Below are 22,174 nucleotides of genomic sequence, written 5' to 3'. Positions count from 1 at the left end.
CAACTGCAAGATAGCCAGAAATACAAGATCTTAGGCAACTAATTATATCATATACCATACCTCATGGAATTTACCTTGCTGCAGATATGAACTGGAATAACCACATAAGTCATCTACAAAACATACTCCGTACAATTACTAGCAAACTCTACAGGTTAAAAGACATAGTTCCATTATATCATATATAAACATAATAATCACTATGAAATGGCCGTTCAGAGCTTCTGCATTCCAAATATGCTAAATAAACTACTTTTTGAAGAGAGAAAAACCTTACAAATTGCAGTAGCGTAAAAAGGACTTTAAAGACACTATAAACAAGAAATACGCACCCTACAGACTTAATGAAAAGTAATATATTAATTCAGGCTTTTCAGTTTGGCAACGTGACATGGCATTCGTTGTAACTACCGGTATCATCCTCACATAAGCTTAATGAAAGCTTTGAGGATGCAAGCTGAGACATTACACCTCAACTGAGATCAATACAAAGGAAAAATCCATTCTATTACAACCACAGAATTTAAATGGATTAAAATAAATAAATAAATAAACGCTTTAAAGCAAAATTTGTGTGTGCAGAGAAGATACACAGAACAACTTTCAATGTTAATACGCTAATGCTTTAATGTATAGTTTTTTTTTGTTGGTTGTTCTCTCTTGTTAAGCATCCTACGAAGTTTTATATGAAGAAGAAACTAGTCGTACAATCTACTTAATTAAATAATATTTTTTAGTTTTATCTCTCGGCTTTCAGTCATTTAATCTTTTTTAAAAAATATGTCCCTGAGCGTTAAAAATTACTATTTATATTTATGCACATTCTTTACATACATATAAGGTGTGATCTAAACATACATTCCTTCCACAACTGTGACGAAGATGATCATATCTTGTAAGTAGATATGATCATCTTTGTCTTTCCGTCTCTGGATCTGGGGAAAAAATCACATCGATATTTTGTACCAGTATTTCCTCTATGGTCTTGGCTTGAAATTGAAACTGTTTCACCTCTTGGCTTCTGGATGATTTGCTGGGGATCTATGGAAAGTTCCTGTATGGGGTAAAATGATGCACTGGAGGATTTCATCCGGTATGAATAATGCTCAATAAGAAATTGGTGGGTCATCTGCAAGCAAGGTAAGACTGCTCCCTCTTACCCCAAGAAGGTGGATGATAATATTAGCAACACGTGTTGTTCTTTTTCTTTGTGCTGTCTTACCATTTGAAACATTTGTTTTATCCAAAAAAAGGTTTCCAGTGCTTTGTTCACCTTCATTTGACTGTCTGCTTCCTCAGTACTGGTATTATGGTCACTCTGCATGCAGAAGTCCGTGTTTGCATCAGATTCACAGTTATCCTCATCTAAAAATTCTGTCATAACAGCTCTTCTACTGTTTGCCGACATTTGTGGACTTAGAAAAACGGAAATAAAACTGACCTTTTCAAAAAAAAAAAAAAAGAAAAAAAAGTTAAGTTCTACTTCTAAGATGGTAGGGTCTGTAGGATCCCAATGATATAATATCAATCACTTAACAGAAAGAAGAAACAACATTCACTGAACCATGTGTATAGGAGAATACACTGAGGGCCAGAGCGCTCTATATTAGTATTTAAGATCTACAAACGAAATTTACCTCTTGGGATCTGTCAGGTGCATATATATATATATATATATATATATATGTAAAATCTGTATAATCGTCATTATTAATATTATAATATGTGTTGTAAAATATTTGTTGTAAATACGTAATATAGAATATAATGGTATTTAGCCTAAGTTTCATTGTTCATATACACAAGATTATAATATAGATGCATTTGACATGCTTTATGTCCTTGTAAGCAGATATGCACAGACATACATAACGTAACCAGAAAGGTATAAATAATAAAGTCTATGTGGTTAAAATATATATATATATATATATATTATTTGAGCATTTAAGCATATCTAAGAATTCACACTTTCACACTGACCATATTCACACGATGCCTTCTTAAACTCATTAATCGAATGCACTCACAGCTTTTCCAACAACTCATTTAACTCATTCATCACGCTTAAAATCTAGGTTTCGCATTCTAACTAAATTCATTTACAAAGCTTCTAGGAGTGATCTCTGTATTGTTCCTTTACTGCCATAATATTGAAAAATTTTTACTGCATCCATTCAAAAATCTCTTTAGTAAATCACATGTTTCTACTATACTTCTTTTCAATCTAATCTAACAACCAAATTTCTACAACTCTTCAATGTAAGATAATCACTGTTCAATCTATCTGCTTAGGAAGCATTCCACAGACATCACCATCTCGGGCAACGTCCTCGGAATCATTTCAACTACTTCCTCCTTATCACGAAACTCAGGCAATATGTGCTCGCATTAAAGCCTTATACAGAGGAACATTAACTTACGTATTCTTGCTGGTCAACATGCTTTTCAACGGCCAAGCGATAGCAATCAAGTTTCGAATTAATATAAGTAAAATTTATTTCCATTAATAACATTATTAATTTAACCTAAATAATACTGAAGTTCTCAAATAAGTATATTTTTTTAAAAGTTTGGAATCAACCATTTCAGATGCAAAAGCTACAAGATAATCAGTATCACTAATTTAACGAAAGAACGGTTTCAATTATTATGTTCGCGATTAGTTCTGAGGTTTAGACCAGGCTAAAGATTAAAAAATATCAATTATGAAAATATTAAAATATTTTATAAAATCTAAAATATTATTTTATTATATAACAGCAGACAATTGCTACAAACCTCAATTTTACATTTAACAGACACAAATGCTAATTGACTGTGTGAGCACAGACGCACATTCGTATCTGTAACAGTAACTTTCCTTAGTGAAATGAAATACGTAAATATCTACGATTTACGTATTTCATTTATATGATTTGATTTTACTATTTTTGGAAAAATCTTCAAAATTTTTCTGATAATCGGACATTATTTCATCAGTTTAATATTACTGGTTCTTATGTTGCAACGCGCATTCAGTCGATAAATACTTTGACATATTTTAAGCATATAAATATAATAATCTACTTACCAGTACTTCGTTGTTCTACAGACTGGCTATTATCGTTTGGTTGCATACTGTTTTCCATAGAAAATCAATTAAAATTTGTCAAAAACTTTAAAATTGCATGGCCCTACAGTGATTCGATCTAATTTACAAAAAATCATTTAACAGAAAAATAGCACGTAACTTGGAGCTACTCGATGCATCACGCCACCACGATTTCAAGTAGCGTAAATAATATAAACGGACTAATATGAACTTTTGTGTATTTCTTTTGTTTTTATCAAAATAAACTGCTAAGAGATAATAAATTAATTATAAAGTTTAAATCAATAAATTGAAAAAGCAGGACAATTAAATACAAGTGAACTCAGAATATTTATTTTATAAAAAGGGTGGTCGATTGGCAGAGCCTCTGCTACTAATGGCTCACGCAAAAGGTTAAGCAAATTTGAGCACGGTTAGTAGTTGGAAGGGATCAATCGTTCGATGCTGTTGGCATACTCTCTCTCGATGAGTCTTTGGACTTCCTGGAGGTGTCACATAATAATAATAATAATAATAATAATTATTATTATTATTATTATTATTTAGCGGAATTAATGATAGATGAAGAGTTGAAGCTAAAATAGTAGAATTGCCTCAAAATGACAGGTATGTAGAGGGCACTTCTTTTAAAGCTATTTGATGTGAGATAGAGGTCAACAGGATGAAATATGTAATTATTTGCTGCTATAATCCAGGGGGTATAAAGGAGAATGTAGATGGTATGCACTGGCAAATTTGCATGATGAATGAAGGTCGAGTAATTATTATGGGGGATTTTAACTATGGGGACATAGATTAGGAGAAAGAATGATCACAATGAAAGAAGGAAATGGAGTTTATACGGTCGTTAAGAGATAATTACCTGAGAGCGCATGTAATAGAATGGATAAGAGGTTCGACTTACACAGGATGTATTCCATGGTGTGTTGCACAAGATGTGGATTCCATTTAGAATCTATATGGAATCCTGTCAAATGACTTTGCAACGTGCAGCAGTATCACCGATTAAGGATTTCCTTTATCCAACTTTAACTTTATTATAGAAAATAAGTTACTAAGGCAAGACCTCTTCACAAAACCATGTTGTCCCTTACAAGGTATCATATTTCTGTCCATTCGGTCCTGAATTCTCATTTTTATCAATTTCTCCAAAACCTTAACTACCACTCCTGATATACTGATTGACTAATAATTTGCAGAGATTCCCTTATGCAGGGGAATAATTTTCTCCATTTTTCCACTCTGTTGGAACTTTACCAGAACTGAGGCTTAAATTAAACAGCTTGGTCAGATGAGGTGCTAATTCTCTTGCACATTCTCGTAACACATGGGCGACATGCCACCTGACCTTATGGCAGTGTTTGCATTTATGTTCTGTAATATACTAAGCACCTGAATTTCTTCTATCTCTAGATTCTCATCAGTCAGTGACACATTCGGCATCGCAATATCACAACCGAGATGTTAAATTTTTGCAAAATGATTGCTAAGTGACTCAGCTGTTTGATTTACTTTTGTTACTTCCCTACAATCAACATTTTTTTTAACGTTCAGAAACTGATTTCCCCCCCTTAAACTCAAGAAAATCGACCACAGAACCCAAACTATTTCAGACGAGAACATATTCTGTTAGAGTTACATTGCGGTACATTGCGTCCTTCGATTGGAAAAGGCTTGAGTTCGATTCCCGCCGTGACGGGAGGAATCTTTATATATGGATTTTTTCAATTGAAGGTGAGGTAGCCGATCTCATACGGAGGGGGCAGGGTTTTTCTCTAGGAAACTCGGGTTTTTTCTCCCGGAAACTCGGGTTTTTCATCCCGAATACAGACAAATCGGCCCTTCAAAACATACACAATTTACAGACAAAAAATACTTGTGGTGGTGGCGGTAGATGACGCTGATGTAGTTGATTGATAGTAGAGGTTCGGTAGCGGTGGAGATGGAGAGCTGAACAGTGGGTGTCCTCCCGCGATGAGTCTTCGGACTCCTTGGAGGTGTCACGAATAATAATAATAATAAGAGTTAAGTACAAAGATATGGCAGCGCTTGTTTGCCCATCTCTTCATCGTTTGTCGCTTATAATTAGTGATAGTCTTGGGCCAGCTATCTCTGATTGTCTACTGGTGGAGATTGAACTGTCAGTCTCCACAAATTATATATATGAGGGGGATCTGAAACGTTCTTGGCCTTTACCAGAGATTGCAACACTATCGGAAAGATTTATTTTTTCTAAGTTGGTACACCTGTCATAAGCATCCATGTGAAATTGCAAGTCATTCTATCAAGTAGCCTGTTTTATACAGCTGTCTAAAGCAAAAGTGTTGTCTGTATCCCTTGAAATGGATAAAACTGAGTATCGTGCGGTTATAAAATTCTTTGTAAAAGAAGGTTTAATGCCAAAAGAAATTCATTCGAAGTTCATCAAAGTTTATGGGCACTCTTCTCCTTCGTTTTCGACAATTAAGAAATTGGTTGGCGAGTTTAAACGTGGCAGTACCAGTCTTGAAGATGATCCACGTGAAGGGCTTCCAAAAAGTATAACAACACCAGAAATCATTGATCAAGTGCACGATATGTTATTGAATGACTGGCTAGTCAAAGTGTGTGAAATTGCCGCATTTCAAAAGAACGTGTAGGATATATTGCGCAAAGCAAATGAAAAAGCTTTGCGCAAGATGGGTACAGCGCTTGCTCACAGCAGATCAAAAACACCTCGCATGAAAATCTCTGAACAGTGTTTGGAGCGTTTTAACAAGAATAAAACTGATTTTGTTCATCGATTTATTACTGTGGATGAGACTTCATTCACCATTACGCACCAGAGTCAATCAAAACAGCAGTCAAAACAGTGGACAGAAGCCGGTTTCAGCATCAAAGAAGACAAAGTCAGTTCCATCATCAGGAAAGGGCATGGCATCGGTGTTTTGGGATGCTAAAGGCATTTCGTTTATTAATTATCTTGAAAAGGGTAAAACAATAACCGGAAAATGTTATTCCGATCTTTTAATCGGACTAGACTAAAATATTCGTGAGAAAAGACCCGGTTTGCAGAATAAAACAATCATCTTTCATCAGTACAATGCACCTGCCCACAAAGGTGTTTTGGCAATGGGAAAATTAAGGGATCTGCAATATGAATTGTTGGAACATTCACCCTATTCCACAGATTTGGCTCCCTCTTCCCAAAACTAAAACTCTTCCTCGCTGGTCAACGTTTTTCTTTGAATCAATAGGTGATTACAGCTGTGGTATTTTGAAGATCTTACTGAGAACCACTACAGGGACGGCATAATGGCGTTGGAGCATTGCTGGAATAAATGTATTAATCTTAAGGGAAATAATGTTGAAAAATAAAAACAATTTTGAAATTATAAATTCGTTTTTTCATTGTTAGGCCGAAAACTTTTCAGACAACCCCCGTATATAACCTAAAAGAATGCTATAGAATAATAAACTTGTTCTTTTAAACAAACAATTATTGGCGAAATTGCGCTTGTAGAAATTACTGGATGTGTTCGTCTGGTTGCGAGAGTTCATGAAGTGCTCAGTAGGCTCAGTAATTGTTGTAATTGTGATGGGGGGGGGCATCACAATTACACCGTTCTTCCACTTCACCTACTTGAACGTATACAGTATAAGCGATTATGCAATCTTTAAATCTTTTGTCCTTCTGAATGTCTTTCAGGTTTGAAAGGAATCAGAATTCATTTGAAGCTAAATCTGGTGAATAAGGTAAAATCTTGTAGGATGAGAATTTTTTTCACAAAAGAAGAAACACTCTTCCAAAGAGCCTCTATAGTGGCTCAGTTGGTTTCGACGATGCCCTTTGGTTGGAGAGACGTGGGTTCGAATCAAGTTTAGAGCATGAACAATCTTTATCAGCTCATCAACTAATGGTCAGTTAGTTGGTCTCATATGGAGGTAAAAGGATTTTTCCTTCTGGAAACTCGGATTTTTTTCATCCCGCAAAGCAGGCGAACCAGACATTAGAATACACGCAGTTAACAGACATAATACACGGCTCTAATAGCCTGATTTGCTTCGGCCGTTGAACCAAACCAATTCTCTTTAAATTTCATACTAAAATCATTCTTACTGCTGATTTACTTTTTTTTTTTTTTTTTTTTTCTCTGTATACTTTTGTTTCGGCCAAACACTTGTCCATCAAACGTTTCAAAATTGATAGGTTAGGTACACTTTTAATAATTTTAAAATTTGGCGGCACACTAACAATAAGATAAGTTTATAAGAATTTTACTTGGTTAATTAATTCATGTACCTATAATATATTTTGCTCAAATACAAATAAGATTAAATCATGAGCTATCATATACAAGAGAGATAAACCAAGGGGTCCGACAGGGATGTCCCCTCTCAGCAACTCTTTTTAATATCTACTTAAACGAAATAATAATAAAATGGAGTAAAAATTTACATCAAGGAATTAAACTTTCACCTACAGTTAACTTAAACACTCTCCTCTTTGCAGACGACCAAGTAATAATTACAAATTCTGAAGATAACTTACAGAAAGCTATTTTAAATCTAAATGAGATATCCAAAGATTATGGTATGATATCAACGGAAAAAATCAAAAACTATGGCCTTTAAAGGACAAGATCCAGCACGAACTAAAATAGTATTAGATAACAAGATCTTAGAACAGGTGAATTCATTTAACTACCTAGGATGTATGATCACTTATGAAAATGAAAAAGATATAAACATAAAAATTGCAAAATATTTAAAAATAACAGGAGCAATTTAAACCAAACCTAGTTCAAAAACAAACCAGGCTAAGAGTATACAATACATTAGCCCTACCGGTCTTAATGTATGGAAGCGAAATCTGGACAATAAAACAAAAAGACAAACAAAGATTAACAACCGCAGAAATGAAGTTTATGAGAAAAACTGCAAAATATACCCTATTTGATCACAAAAGAAACGAAGATATTATGAAAGAATTAAACCAAGAACCAGTAATTGAAAAAATTTAAAAATATAAACATAGATGGATGGAACACGTTCAAAGAATGAAAACAGAAAGATTACCAAAACAAGCCTTAAAGTACAAGCCATTAGGAAAAAGAAAACCAGGACGTCCTCTTAAACGATTCAACGATGACTTCTAAGGCCGGAACAGGCCATGCTAGGCCTAAATCCTTGATATGTATGATGATGATGATGATGAATAATATATTTTGCAAAAATAGCATACAATAATAATTTGCAATAAAATATAAAATGAAATTGCATTACGAAGTAAACAAAATGTTTATTTAATGATAAATTACATTTAATGCGAAATCTGAGCATGTTTTTTTTTTTTTTTTTTTGATAACTTCATTTATATTTGGGCGTATAAATGATAATGCTACTCTCATTTCGTGATCCAGATTTAAAAGTCTGGATCTTTTTTTCGTTTTTTATATCGGTCAAAGCCGAAAATCCGAATTCGCACAAATAAGATGTGGAAAATTGTAATAACACACTTAAAGCGTTTTGTGATTTGTTGGATAATCGTATCTAAGATTAATCCAGAACGAATTAATTGATTCTTCTGAATGTTTTGAAATTATATCTCGGTTATTACACACAGAAATCAGTTCTTCTTCTTTCAAAGTTAGTTCATACACCGATGTGTCGTTTATCACAAATGGATTCCGAATCCAATCAAATTTTTTTATTTCTAAATTTGGAAAGTAATGAACAATTTTTTCTGACTTGTCTGACGCCGCTTATGTATGGGTATTCGCAGTGGCGGTACACTTAAAAAATTTCGTGGCATACCCAAGTGCCGCGGCACAGTGGTTGAGAATCACTGGTATAGGCTAAGGATTAGTTGGAAATTCCTACAAATCTTAATTTCTTGATCCATATAGGCTCCTTTTTTAACAGTAGCAATTTTTTTAATTTCTGAAAAAAAAAATCGTCATCCGTGTCCTACAAAATCATTCGTTTATTTTGAAACTTTACTTAAGTATCAGGATTTATTAGGATTGAAACATCACAATTCCTCGTAAGTGCTAACTGTTTACTAATAGGATTTAGCTATTCAGAACTTAGTTTCCCAGAACTCAAAATATAAACACGGCCTCTGCGTATTAAGTGGTAATCATTTAGGCTCAAAGTTTAGAATATAACGTACTTTGCTATTCACACTATTTTTTTTTTTAAAGTTGTGCTCATGCGTTCAAAACAAAAGCTCTTTTATATTTGCTACATATTTAATTTTGCACAAACCCAAGTCTGTATAAAAATTTCGGAAAAGAGCGTTAGAATAATATTAATGATTCTGAAATTGTGTCCATCACATGTGGTGAAGAGGTAGGAAGGAAACAGTGAACATGAGTACGAGGCTTTTTTTGGGGGTGGGGGGGTGGGGTGAATTTGGAGGCAGAAATACATAAAACAGACATGGGTTCGATTCCTGTAAATGACGTGAGGAACCTTCTTTCGACTAAAGGTGAGTAAGCCAGTCTCATGAGGTGGTAGGGTTTTTTTCACCCGGAAACTCGGATCTTTCGTCCCTCAGGCAAACCTTCCCCGTGAACACACACACACACACAGATTACAGTTATGAATATTGCCCTTAGGGGATGCAGTTGAGGGGTAACGAACCTGCTGCATTAATTTCTTGTAAGCCCCTCATTAGGGGAGACTCAATCTGTCATGAGGGACGGATGAGAAGAATAGTTTAGGATTTATTTGGGAACTCTTACAGGGAACTATTTATTTATTTGGGAACAACTCTTACAGGACTCAAAAAAAGGGATGCGAAAGGGAACGAGGGTAAAATGTATAAACATTGGCTTTGTGAATACAAATCGCTTGCTTTTGATAGAAGGAAAGAACATTCACTAGAGGTACAGGTAGCTCGTAAGGAAAGGAAATATTTGGAGTGGGTGACGGAAAAGAGAAAATAGGAAGACGAAAAGTGTTCGATACGGTGATAGCAGAGCCTCCGTAACTCAGTCAATATAGACGAAGCCCTTCGGAAAGACCTGGGTTCGATTCCTGTCAGTGACGAGGAACCTTTCACTGGTCTCTTTCGACTAAAGGTGAGTTAGCTGGTCTCATACTGAGGTAGGGGTTTTTTTCACCCGGAAACTCGGGTTTTTCGTTCCCCCAGAACAGGAAAACCGGCCCCGTGAATACACACCACCAATATAAATGTGTAAGCTCCAAAATCAAGTTAGTACAACTCCAGTGCTATAACTTTTGTATTTTTTTTACAAATCTGTATTACTTCAGGGATTGTATATTTTGGCTTTTCTTTTTTAATTGGGATTATTACTGGGATGATACATTTTCAATAATCGACGAGAATGATTCTAATATCCCGTTTTTAGTGATAGGATTCTTTTCTTTCTTCTCTCTCTTTTTTTCTTTTCATACCAGAAAAAGTTTGCTGACCAATGCATGGCAATGACATGATAGAAATTACAATTAAAAGGTTAAAAATGAAATCATAATATCTTATTATATTATTATGATGCTTTTATTAATGTAATTTTATTAATATGAAAAAATGATTCCAGTTTCAGCCACGAACTATTGTAAACTTCTAATACTGAATGGGCTAAAGAATATGATAATATAGAGAACTTTGCTCTCAAGATCAAACATAGTACTTCTTTCAAGCACTCAAGTCATTCTTCTTTTTATTAGAGATTGTGTTGCACCGAGCAAAAAATCATTTAGCACATAAACACTGTCGCAGTGTGTGAAATTAATGTTTACAGGCTTCAGGTTAGAAAGCGGACACACTATCCACTTTGTCAACCAACTATGAATAAACTTCATAGTGTGTGTGTGTGTGTGTGTGTGTGTGTGTGTGTGTGTGTGTGTGTGTGTGTGTGTGTGTGTGTGTGTGTGTGTGTGTGTGTGTGTGTGTGTGTGTGCGTGTGCGCGTGCGCGCGCGTGCGTGTGTGATTTAAAGTTATTAGGTTTCCAGACATAACCATAGCAACATTAAAAATAGGAGGCAGATTCAGTCAATACGCGACACAGCATTGCTAGAGGTAATTGATTTAAAAGACCGAGTTCGTTATCAGCGAATCAAAATACTAGCAAAATTCTATTATGTGACATTTATGCGCGCTTTACTTTGGCAGCAATCGACCATGCCATAGACTGTTATTGTTCTGTCTATATCTCTCTGTCAGCTACGTACAATATTAACTTTTGTAATAGTGTGCCAGCTTCCTCAATAGGAGCACTGACACCATTACATTCACGTGAAGTTTTTTTTTTCTTCTTGCAATAAATTTCTGCTTATCTGCAATGCCCAGATCTCAACTAAAGAAAGCAAAATGGGTACCGATTCCAAGTTCAGCTCTTTAGAAAAAGTGAATGCCTGTACTTATTTTATGGCAGGGGTTAGGGCAAGTAATACGCATAGAAACCGAGAAACACGCTCGTTGGTCATAACTTCATCCATAAATGAAGTCTCTAGGAAATCGGAGGGAATTATGGAAGGATCATTGGTATTAAACATTAAATGAGTTTTTATAATAAACAAGATGTTTTTCTTATTATTATTATGTAGCTCAGCGGAAGTGGCGATTGCATTTGCATCCTCTGCACTAGGCCGCATGAAGGTAGACTTAAGTTCGAGTTTAGTCACCGACTTGAGATACGTTTTCTAAGCCTTTCTTCGACTAGTTCCGGAGAATCGATCTCTGGCACGGGCAAACGGGTTTTTTCTCCCGTTTGCCCGTGAGAAACTCAGGTTTCCGCTCATAGTTAGTGATAGTCTTGGGTTAGCTATCTCTGATTGGCTACTAGTGGAGATCGAACTGTCTACTGAATCTCCAAAAGCTAGATGGGGTTTAAAGGCCTCACCTATTTCCTATAAGGGAATGAAAGGCGTTAGCTGATTTTATTTATTTATTGTTATTAAACAATAATAAAAGCGAAATTCTCATAAAGAGATACCGTTATTTCTTTTTACACTACTCTTTCAGTGTTACATCGATATCTATTCCTCTCCTCCTTTTAAAAGTTAAAAACATTTCATTAACCCCAGAGAGTCATAAAATGCTTCTTGTTGCATGTATGCTTGTAGAGTAATGCCATTTGTAGCTCACTCGGTAGAAATACGTTTTCATTGGAAATATTCGAATCTTGCCTTGGAAGCGATGAACTTTTATATGGGCTTTTTAACTGAAGGAAATTACTTGGTCTGATACGGAGGTGGTAGGGTTCTTTTCCTATCATACACTCGGGTTTTTCATTATGCAAAACAGATAAACCGACAAGAAGAATACACGCAATTTACAGAAAAAAATACCATGAAAACAATAACAAGCTATATATCGACGTAATAATATGGTCTCCTGCCTACCTGTATGGGCCTGATGCCCTATATCATTATACGCTGATTAATAAATTAACCACAGCAATTGAATTTAGAGCTCTTTTTAGTTTATGTTCTCTCTCTCTCTCTCTCTCTCTTTCTCTCACCCCCTACCCCTCCCCACACACGAGAGGTCAGAAGAACTAGAACACATATTCTCCTGTGGACAAGTGAATAAGTTAGAAAGAGGAATCTGTTAATGCGTTTCTTGAAGATGTGGAGGTTGTAATTCATTGGGCAAAACAGTATGGGGAAAGCTGTTCCAAAGAAGACAGATGGAATGAAAGAAATGATGAGAAATTGCTTCGGTATATTTGAAGCTGAACCGTGTATGGATGTTGATCAGCAGCTGTTGTGTAATAAGTCATCTGAATATAATCTGCATTTACAACATACAGGGTGTTCGGGATAAATTTGACATATTTATAATTAATTATATTTTTCCGTAAGTTACATGTATTAACACACACTTCTCTTCATTTAAAAGTTTGGACCCTTCTTCATTCATATACAAGATGTCAGAAAGGATGGATAGCTGGAACCCACCTGAATCATGGAAGAGAATAACTTGTATCATGATGATTCGTGCCCGCCATCAAAATAAGGATATTACGACTGCTGCCCAATGCTCCCTGAATACAGTAAAAACAATCAGGCATGAACTAGAGACTTGCAATGGTGACTACGAGGATGTAGCAAGAAGAAAGATCCCTAGCAGACGATCTGATTGCGTTCGTACAGCAGAATTCCTCGCAAATCTGCAGGAACAGGTGTTGAAGAACCCTGGCATTGGAATTCGGACTTTGTTCGTGGAGTTGCTAACTGTAGTCAAGCCCTGGATAACAAGGGTAGCCAATGGTAGGCCGTATGTATGGCAGCAGGATTCGGCCCCTTGCCACACCTCTGGGAAAAGTCAAAAATGGTTGTCTGAAAATTTCTACGACTTCACCAGTCCAAATGTTTGGCCTCCAAACTCCCCAGACCTTAACCCCATGGATTATTTTGTATGGGGCGCAGTTGAAAAAGACACCAATCGCACTTCCAGTAATACAAAAGCCCAGTTAATGGATAAAATTAAAACAGTTTTTGCGGCCCTTCCAAGGGAGACTGTAGCATCAGCTTGTTCGAGGTTCCGAAGCAGAATTGAAGCTGTGATCGATGCTAATGGTGGTTATTTTGAGTAAATCTTGTTGATAGTATTGAATTAACTCTGCCTGTAATGTTTTTTTGTCAATTCATTAAATTTAATAGATACAAAGAAGATTTTCTTTTTCCTTACGAAACTGTCAAATTTATCCCGAACACCCTGTATATTTTTGTATTGTCTTACTACTGAATGTAGTCTATTTTCAATTGAGATCTTTACAACTTTTAGTAACATACTAAATGTAGTTCAAATATCTCCAATTATATTATATTTTATATACGTACAAATAGACAAACAATCCATAAATGACTGATATGAATTTACGTGGGATACAATTTTTTTTCGGCTTGTGTGACTTGGAAATCATCTTTTTTATTCCTAAATTCCTTCAGTTATCTAAAATTATTTCTGCGAAGTCATATAAAATTGACATTCTTAAAAATAGTCTTTATTTTTGCTCTATTTTTAGATCTGACTTTCATTTTAATCAAGGAATCAATCTCCATTTATCTCACAGGCAAGCATAATCATTTGAATTAATAAATCTCTCGAATTTGCAGCAAGGAGAGTGTTTCTGCTAGCTGAAACTTGCAAGAAATCAAAGTCAAATTAAAAAGATACATCTTCAGACCAGTCTTTCTATGTACGGGGAAAATGTCAGACAAATTTCGTGCATTCTTCTTTTGATCGGTTTGCCTGTTTTTCTGGGATAAAAAATCCGAGTTTCTAATAGAAAAAAAACCTTCCACCTCCGTATGAGACCAGGTAGCTCACTTTCATTTGGAAAGCTCTTATAAAGTTCTTGCATGCTAGGCAGGATTTGAATCATACCTTCATGAAGAGCAACTGAATACAAATCACTAAAAGAAAAACATTTAAATATTACGAAATGATAAGGAACTAAAGAAAACCAATACAGTGATAAATTTATTCCATAATGTTTTTCAAACAAATCTCACTTTTATACATCCAAAAAGATTTAAAAAAAAAAATAAAGCACTTAAATAATTTTAGAATTTTCATACATCTAGAAGAAACAAAGTAATTATAAAAATATGATCATGGGAGTGCAAACAAATAAATAGCATAAGCAGTGGCCTTAAATTTTGTCATTGCTGCTGCTGGAGTCATCATCAGTCTCAATACTTTTAGATTCCTCCTGCTTCTCCTCCTCTTCTTCATCATCACGAGTGCCCTCCTGTTTAAAGTGAAGTGTTTGAGTGCCACATGTCATGTGAAATTTCTCCTCTTTTAAAGTTTGAAAAGCTTCTTCGAGATTGCAAAGAGTGCATATATATAAAGGAAGACCAAGACCCATCGACAGAAGAATCATAAGCGACATGAAGTGTTGACGAGCTCTCTGTAGGAAAAATAAATAAATAAATACTTTAAGAAAGAAATTATGTTGAAAAATTTGAGCAAAAACTGAATTCATCTTATTATTAAGATGAATTCAATTCTTGCTCAAAAAAATTCATTTTTTTTTTGTAACTTTATAACTTAAATTTATAACTAATTTATAAAAGAAAATGATTTTTTTCATTAATGTTTATTATTATTTTTTTAAAATTTTGTATTATTCCTCTTCAACCGTTTGGTTCTGTCCACTGCTGGACGAAGGTCTCCTCCATGGCTTTCCAGACCATTCGGTTTTCTGCCTCTCCCATCCAACTCACTCCTGCAACTTGTTCCAGTTCATCCCTCCACCTTCTTCTCGGTCTTCCTCTTTGTCTTGTTCCGTCCATTGGTCTCCACTCTGTTGTTTTTCTAGTCCATCTCCCGTCATTTCATCTGGCAATATGGCTAGCCCATCTCCACGTAGCCTGTTTAATGTATTTTACAATATCCATGACACCTGTTTGAGATCTTATCCAGGTATTTGTCTTCCTATCTCTTAATGTTATTTTTAGCATACTTCTCTCCATTTATTTTGTATTATCTTACTATAATTACGTTTAGATAACCACAGTATTATCTTACCTTTATTTTCAAATATTTTTTGTAATACTACTTCAGCGTTAAGTTAATTTTAACTTTCAAATTACCTGTATTTAAACATTTAAAAACAAAACAGTTTGTTTTGTTTTTAAATGTTAATAAAAGTAGATAAGTCCACTAAAAATAAAATAATAATAAATAGCAAACGAACATGCTAAATGATAGTTACAATTTTGACTGCACGATCCTACTTTATACGCATAAATCTAAGCTTCTTCTATGAATTATGGAAGGTTCGATTTTATTCATCACACAAAATAATTATATATTATGAAATGATTTGCATTAAAATGAACTGCTGTTTTATTTTGACTATTCTCATCATGATAATAATTTTAATTTGATGTATATGTTTTCGTGATAAACTTTATACACCAAATTTATTTCACTGTGAAAAAGTAATATTTTAGCCAATAATCTATTAATGCGATGATTTAAAATCATGCTGCATAGTTCATCATTTAAGCCTTACCCCCCCCCACCCCACCCAAAGTTTAGCATCTCTGTTGCTATGACCAGAGATTATATTAGTAAATAACAATCAAAAACAAATTGTTGCGAGATAATTTTGTCCTCTCTCTACTGGCTACGCCTAAAATAGCATTACATTAAAATCACTTGGACTATACCTCCCAGATGGGGGGGGCACTCCCCTGCTTTTGTAATGCTAATTGAACAATGATTTAAAATATTTACCTGAAATTCCTCTGCCAGGAACGAATCTGCTGTGAAATAACCAAAAGCCATAGCAACCAAGAGAGGAATTACAACCACATTGAGGGCTACGAAAGCGCTCCAAAACTTTTCTTGAAAATTTGATGCCTTGAACATCTAAAGAAATAAATGTTGGAATGTTACCTTCTTTAATACAATGCATTTTATGATGTGATATAATTTTAAATTAAAACTGCGAAATTCTTTTTTTTTTCTGTCCAAAATTCTGCATTTCGCTTGTTCTTATTAAATATGGAAGTTGGAGATAGTATATCGCATAGCATAATGATTTGTACATCAGAATATACTATATATATATATATATATATATATATATATATATATAGGACACAAGCAGATGGTCACTGAACTCCAGTTAGGCAGGCCAGAAAAAATTACAGTTATTAAATTTTATTTTATTTTTTTAAAAATATTATTTATTATTTTCCTGGTCTTTACATTGGGATGTTTCTTAGTTAATAAACAGCACATATTACGAATCTCCAGTTATCTGTTTACATTTTTTAACAAAATAAAAAGTGCTTTTAGACTGTTACGTAAAAAGTCCCTTCGCGTTTAAGGTGTTGTGTAGATCTTGTAGGCTAACAGTTCGGAGGAAATTCGCTTTGAGCGTCTACATAAGGATTGTTCAAAAACTTAATAGCTTAATAACGTTCATTATTTCAAAGCTTTTGCCAAACTTCCTTCACCGCGTTCTTCCAACTGACATGTTCACGAAATAACAGACAACCTACTTTGTTCTGAAAGTCGGTCAGCAAATACATTCACTTCTGTCTAAATCGCCGCTTCTTCCTATTTATACTTGATCCTGCACGGCAGTCAAAGGCTGGAGATCAGAGATACTGTCTGCAGCCAGCCAAACTGGTGATATATAAGGGAAGTACTATTTTATTGTATTTAGACAAAATATAGTGGATTCTATACTAAAGTTTGGGAAGCATTACACTATACATTCTGTATATAGCAGCATAAAGCGGATATGAGCAAACTATGGAAGACTAAGTTTTGCTGCTTGAAAGCTAACTTTTTTTTTTTTCCAATGAAATCATTCTGCTCATACACGCAAGGACCATGAAATTTCAAATTCACTAGAGCTTCAATTATAATATAAATTAATGAAAATGGTAAAAATAACGTCTGTCGGCTGTGGTGTTCAACCGAAACAGTTTTTTGCAACTAGCAGACTGTGGTTCAAATCCCACCGTGACAGACAGGATTCCTAAATAACGTAATCCTTAGTCTACTGATGTCTAATAACTGTTGTGCTTTCATTCTACAACGTTTTGTAGGTAGAATTACCACCAAAGAAAAAAAAAAATGAACTATTTTCTTCATGCTTCTCGAACAACCATCAATACTTTAAACCTTACTCTGCAATTTTTAAACTGGCCACTGGAGTAAGTACGAGTTTTACCGAAAGAAAACGAATGTTTGCGATAAAAAAGATACGAAGTTTTGAATGGTAATAGCCTTTGTGTGCTAATCTAGTTTAAAACTCTACTCTAGAGAATACATTTTTTTTCCTTTAAGCAGCGTCAGGCCTCCAGTAAGGGAAATTTCCCACTGGTAATGAAATTCAGTTGAGTCGAAAGTCACGACCAACACAAGAATTCGGCCAATAAGCATAGCTAATAAGTTAATGATAACATACAGAATTTGCTTCGCCTTTGTCTCATACTGCTTCGATATACATGATCCTTGCAGAGAACGTGCGATGAATAGTAACGCCTCCACAGTAAAATCGCAAGGGAAAAACCTGGGTTCGAGTTCCATCTATAACACGAGAAGCCTTTATAAGGTTTTTCGAGTAAAGATGAGTTAGCCAGTCTCAAATGAGGTGAAATGAAAAATAAGGTTTTTCATTTCCAAAACATGTAAACTGCCAAAGAATTTACGCAGTTAACAAGAGATAATATACTGACCTCAAGGTCTTATTAGTTACTTGGGTAATTCCAATCAGTTTCAAATTCAAACCAAGCGGCGATGTATTTTCCCCTCTGTTGTAGTGCATTTTAAGATTGAATTGATCTGATGTCGTTTCAATTAAAAATACACAGTAAAAACCCATGTATATCTTTACATAGACAAAAGTCGTTACAACAGGTTTTTTTTTTTTTTTTTTTTTTTTTTTTTGTCGGATATTAATTGGAGGGTGAATGGTGAATTTTGAAATTCGTAGCAGCAGTGGAACAAGCCAAGTATGCTACAGTCATACGCTCCAATCAGAAATTACTATTGTACATGCAAACATTGTCTTCGATTGTCTTCTCTTTAGATAATTTATAAGACTTGATTAAACATGTAGATGTAAGTGTTTGTTGAAGAAAAGTTGGTAAAATGAAAGTCAGTGCAAAAACAGACTGTATGTTTCTGCACTGACTGGAAACGCACGCACGCACACACGCACGCACACACACACACACACACACACACACACACACACACACACACACACACACACACACACACAGAAACCACGTGAAATCTTGGCGCTATCCATAAACAGATAATTACACTTAAAGTGGTTGGCTGGTTGACGACAGGATTCACACTATCAATAATGTAATTATAAAAACGATTGTACAGTTGTTGATCCTATGGTCTTTTTTTTTTTTTTTATAAGCCAGAGTTATCTCTATTTGTCAGCGCCAAATATCGACTAATTGGAAGCTGGCTAAAAATGTCTTTAGTCATTGATTATAATCGAATCAATAGTCTTCTGTTGTAGATCTAAAAGTTGAAGGCTTCATGAAGCATGTTTATTTCTTCCCCTTTTCAAATTCATGCGTAATTTTAATTAAATAATCTATAATGCCTTGTAAATGTTTGAACCTTTGAATTTTCCCACATAACTGCATATAAACAATACGACTTGAGCTTTTAATGAGAGTGCGATAGTATTCTATATTTCCTTATAATTATGTGACGACGTCAGAATTATTAAAATAAGTATGTCTTTTGGCCTTGTATTCATAAATTACGTCACACTCTTTGGGAATGGTGTGGAATATAGATTTGTGACAACAAGAGTATAAAATATGCTACACATAGAAGTTTTCTCTTTATTTTATTTTTTCGACAAACAAAATTGAGAAAAAGGAGACAAGACTTTAGTTTAGCTTTGACTCTTTTTTCCCTAAAAAAGTCCTGTCTCGTTTTTTTAAGTAGTGTAAGTCATTTTTACATTATTTTATCAAGTGCAAACAACTAGCATCACCAAGGATAGAGGCATGTTAATATTTTTTAAAGTTCACTGATATTGTTCTACATTCTAGTGCAAACCTGGATCTTGAACCTCAAACTTTTTATATTTAGAGAATCCATTTTATTCTAAAAAATATTTATTTTAATATTCATATATAGAAAGATAAGACGAATTACAATACCTGCTTAGTGCGTTCGTCAAGTTTTCCAAACATGCGTTCAAACTTTCTAATTTCCTCCTGCAATTTGCACTGCATCTGGCCTAAATGTTCTGCTTGTTCCACCAATACAAAATCCTCACCTACGTACAGGGAAAACAAAATAACAGCAATAATCATTCTTAAAGAAACAACTGATTACAATGCGTCAGTTAATGACTATTGTAGTGGCTATTTTCCATGAAGAGAAATTCCTCATTGTGCGTGGGGGGAAGGGGGAGTTAGTGAAGAAGATGTCTGTTCAAGAGCCCTCACTAAAGGCGAGTTGAAGGGTCGAAAAATCGTAGTTTCTCTCAATTTTCTAAAGTTTTAAAGATCTCTTATTGCAGATCGTGATTACCGTTTTCTTTCAAAATTACAAAATTTTTAAAGTGATGAGATACAAATAAGAGTAGGCATAGGAATCTTCGGTGACTCAGGCTAAATTTAATTTAAAAAAAATTAAGAATATCTGAACATTTTATTAAACTGTTTCGTCATGATATAAAAGCAATACTCTCCAAAAAACGAAACCTTCAATTTAATCTTTAAAAATTTATTTGACACCTCCAGGGACTCCCTGGAGGTGTCAAATAATAATAATAATAATAATAATAATAATAAAATATTTGATGATTAGTATGTGCATTTTCGTTTATTGTATATGCACTGCTTTATATGCAATTATATATAAACTTTCTACACACACACACACACACACATATATATATATATATATATATATATATATGCCTCCGCTATCATGCAGTTATTGAGCCAAGCGTTGTCTATTGGACTTTACGATCCTGACCATACTGAGCTATTTCCTTTCCACTTACGTCTCACTTTGTTTTCGTTTGATTATACCAGCCGCAGTATACTCGAGATAATACTATATTTAGTGGCCATTCTAGCAGGAAAATGGGTACAGTCCTTCCGGCATGTCAAGCTTTCACTCCTTCCCCCCCCCCCCACCACCATTTCCAGTTGCTCAGACCACGACACTGGTCTGCTTTATTCACATAGGCTTAAAATGCAGAATACTGTTTCCTGAAAGTAATCAACGTGTATTTACAGCACAGCAGATGTCTAAATAAATCATAAATAATCCTTGTTTATTTATTGACGTTTTTATATTGTATAGTATAACTGAGTTTTCTGCGCAGGCGCATATTCATATCGGCAACAGTAAGTTATTAAAATATTTTCAAAGTACGAGTATGTCTGCTAGGTTCCATAGCTTCTTAAACCTTGAATGTTTACCTCATTTATTTCATTAAATAATGATTAATAACTTTATTTCATTGTTTATTGTTTGATTTGTATTTTTAGCATTTTTTGATATTAGCAAACTTGGAATATCATCTTGTAACAATATTTAAATATTCATCAAGTATTAGCGAATTTAGATTAATTTAACATAATCTGACTGAATATCCAAACTAGTTGTGAATGCGAACAAGGTTTGGTCATTAATTAATACAGGTTACTCACCGGAATGTTCTTTCGAATCGTTGGTTTTCCTTTCGTTTTCCATAGTAATTCAATTAAACATATAAGGGTTGATAATACCAAATATAGAAAAAGTGTCTGTGCGAAGAGGGAGCAGGGAGAGGAATCTGTAGAAACTCAAAACTCCAAAATTGTGGTATTCGATCTGATACGAATAGCAAATACGTGCTAATCAAGAATTGACAGATTTACAGCACGATCACAACTCGTGGAATCATTCGCGAGAAGCCAACAGTAACTAGAACTTTTCAGGCATTTTATGCTACCATTATTAATGGTACCTTGATGAAAACGAATTAATTAAAGACAGTTTTTAGCGGAAATATAATTTAGCGGATTTAGTTTTACATATAATACTTTTATCTAAGTATAGTATCAAGAGGTGAAATGTCATTTATATGATATTATCCAGCAGAGTGGTTTCCAAAGTTTATGTAGTCGCAACTCCTAAGAATCTTTTCATTGCTATTTCTGTATTAACAATATTTTTTTATTGAGATCTTTCTTTTTATTAAACGCCTTTCAAATAACAATAAGTAATAAGTATTTCCTAATAAGTATTTCTTAGTAAATTTTAATTTCATATTAATTAATTTAGCAACGTTAATTAAAATGCTTAAGTTGTTACTTTATTATTACATTCTGTACCTCCACCAAGTGTACGCCCTCCGGTTTGGAAACCACATCCAGATTAAGAAAAGAATAAGTGAGTATCTGAAGTAACTAGACAGCCTACATTTTGATTTAGAGAGCTATGAAAAAAGCATGAAGTTAAGACAAATATGTATGTTTTTATCGTCTGCTTAATTTGCTTAAACATATGGATAAAAACAATAATATAATTTCTTATCAAGTATACTGCATTACCTGAACTCAACAGAAAAAAAAGTTCCACAATTCCTTCATAAGTCAAATGACAT

At 34.3% G+C, this 22,174-nt stretch overlaps 2 protein-coding genes across 2 annotated transcripts in view; both read right to left on the bottom strand.

Annotated features, from left to right (window-relative positions):
- The window catches only part of LOC150108993 (uncharacterized), a 28,185-nt gene extending 24,998 nt beyond the window's left edge, over nucleotides 1-3,187 (bottom strand). The window contains exon 1 of the mRNA XM_090404806.1: nucleotides 3,074-3,187. Within this exon, the coding sequence (XP_090260932.1) occupies nucleotides 3,074-3,131 (58 nt within the window). The 5' untranslated portion in view covers nucleotides 3,132-3,187. The remainder of the gene's footprint in view (nucleotides 1-3,073) is intronic.
- An 11,359-nt stretch (nucleotides 3,188-14,546) lies between these two features.
- On the bottom strand, nucleotides 14,547-21,360 carry LOC150108992 (uncharacterized). The gene is made up of 4 exons (XM_090404794.1): nucleotides 21,237-21,360; nucleotides 19,728-19,846; nucleotides 16,303-16,437; nucleotides 14,547-14,968 (listed from the first exon to the last, which is right to left on the bottom strand). Exons 1-4 carry the CDS (start codon nucleotides 21,277-21,279, stop codon nucleotides 14,708-14,710), a joined length of 558 nt encoding a protein of 185 aa, XP_090260920.1. The 5' UTR covers nucleotides 21,280-21,360; the 3' UTR covers nucleotides 14,547-14,707.
- Nucleotides 21,361-22,174: the final 814 nt, after the last annotated feature.

Source organism: Typopeltis vanoorti, chromosome 2 (assembly GCF_054136105.1).
Source record: "Typopeltis vanoorti isolate ZY-2024b chromosome 2, IOZ_Tvanoo_1.0, whole genome shotgun sequence".
NCBI lineage: Eukaryota > Metazoa > Arthropoda > Arachnida > Uropygi > Thelyphonidae > Typopeltis > Typopeltis vanoorti.
Note: the sequence above shows the minus strand (reverse complement) of the source record. Positions and strands in the feature narration are given on the sequence as shown.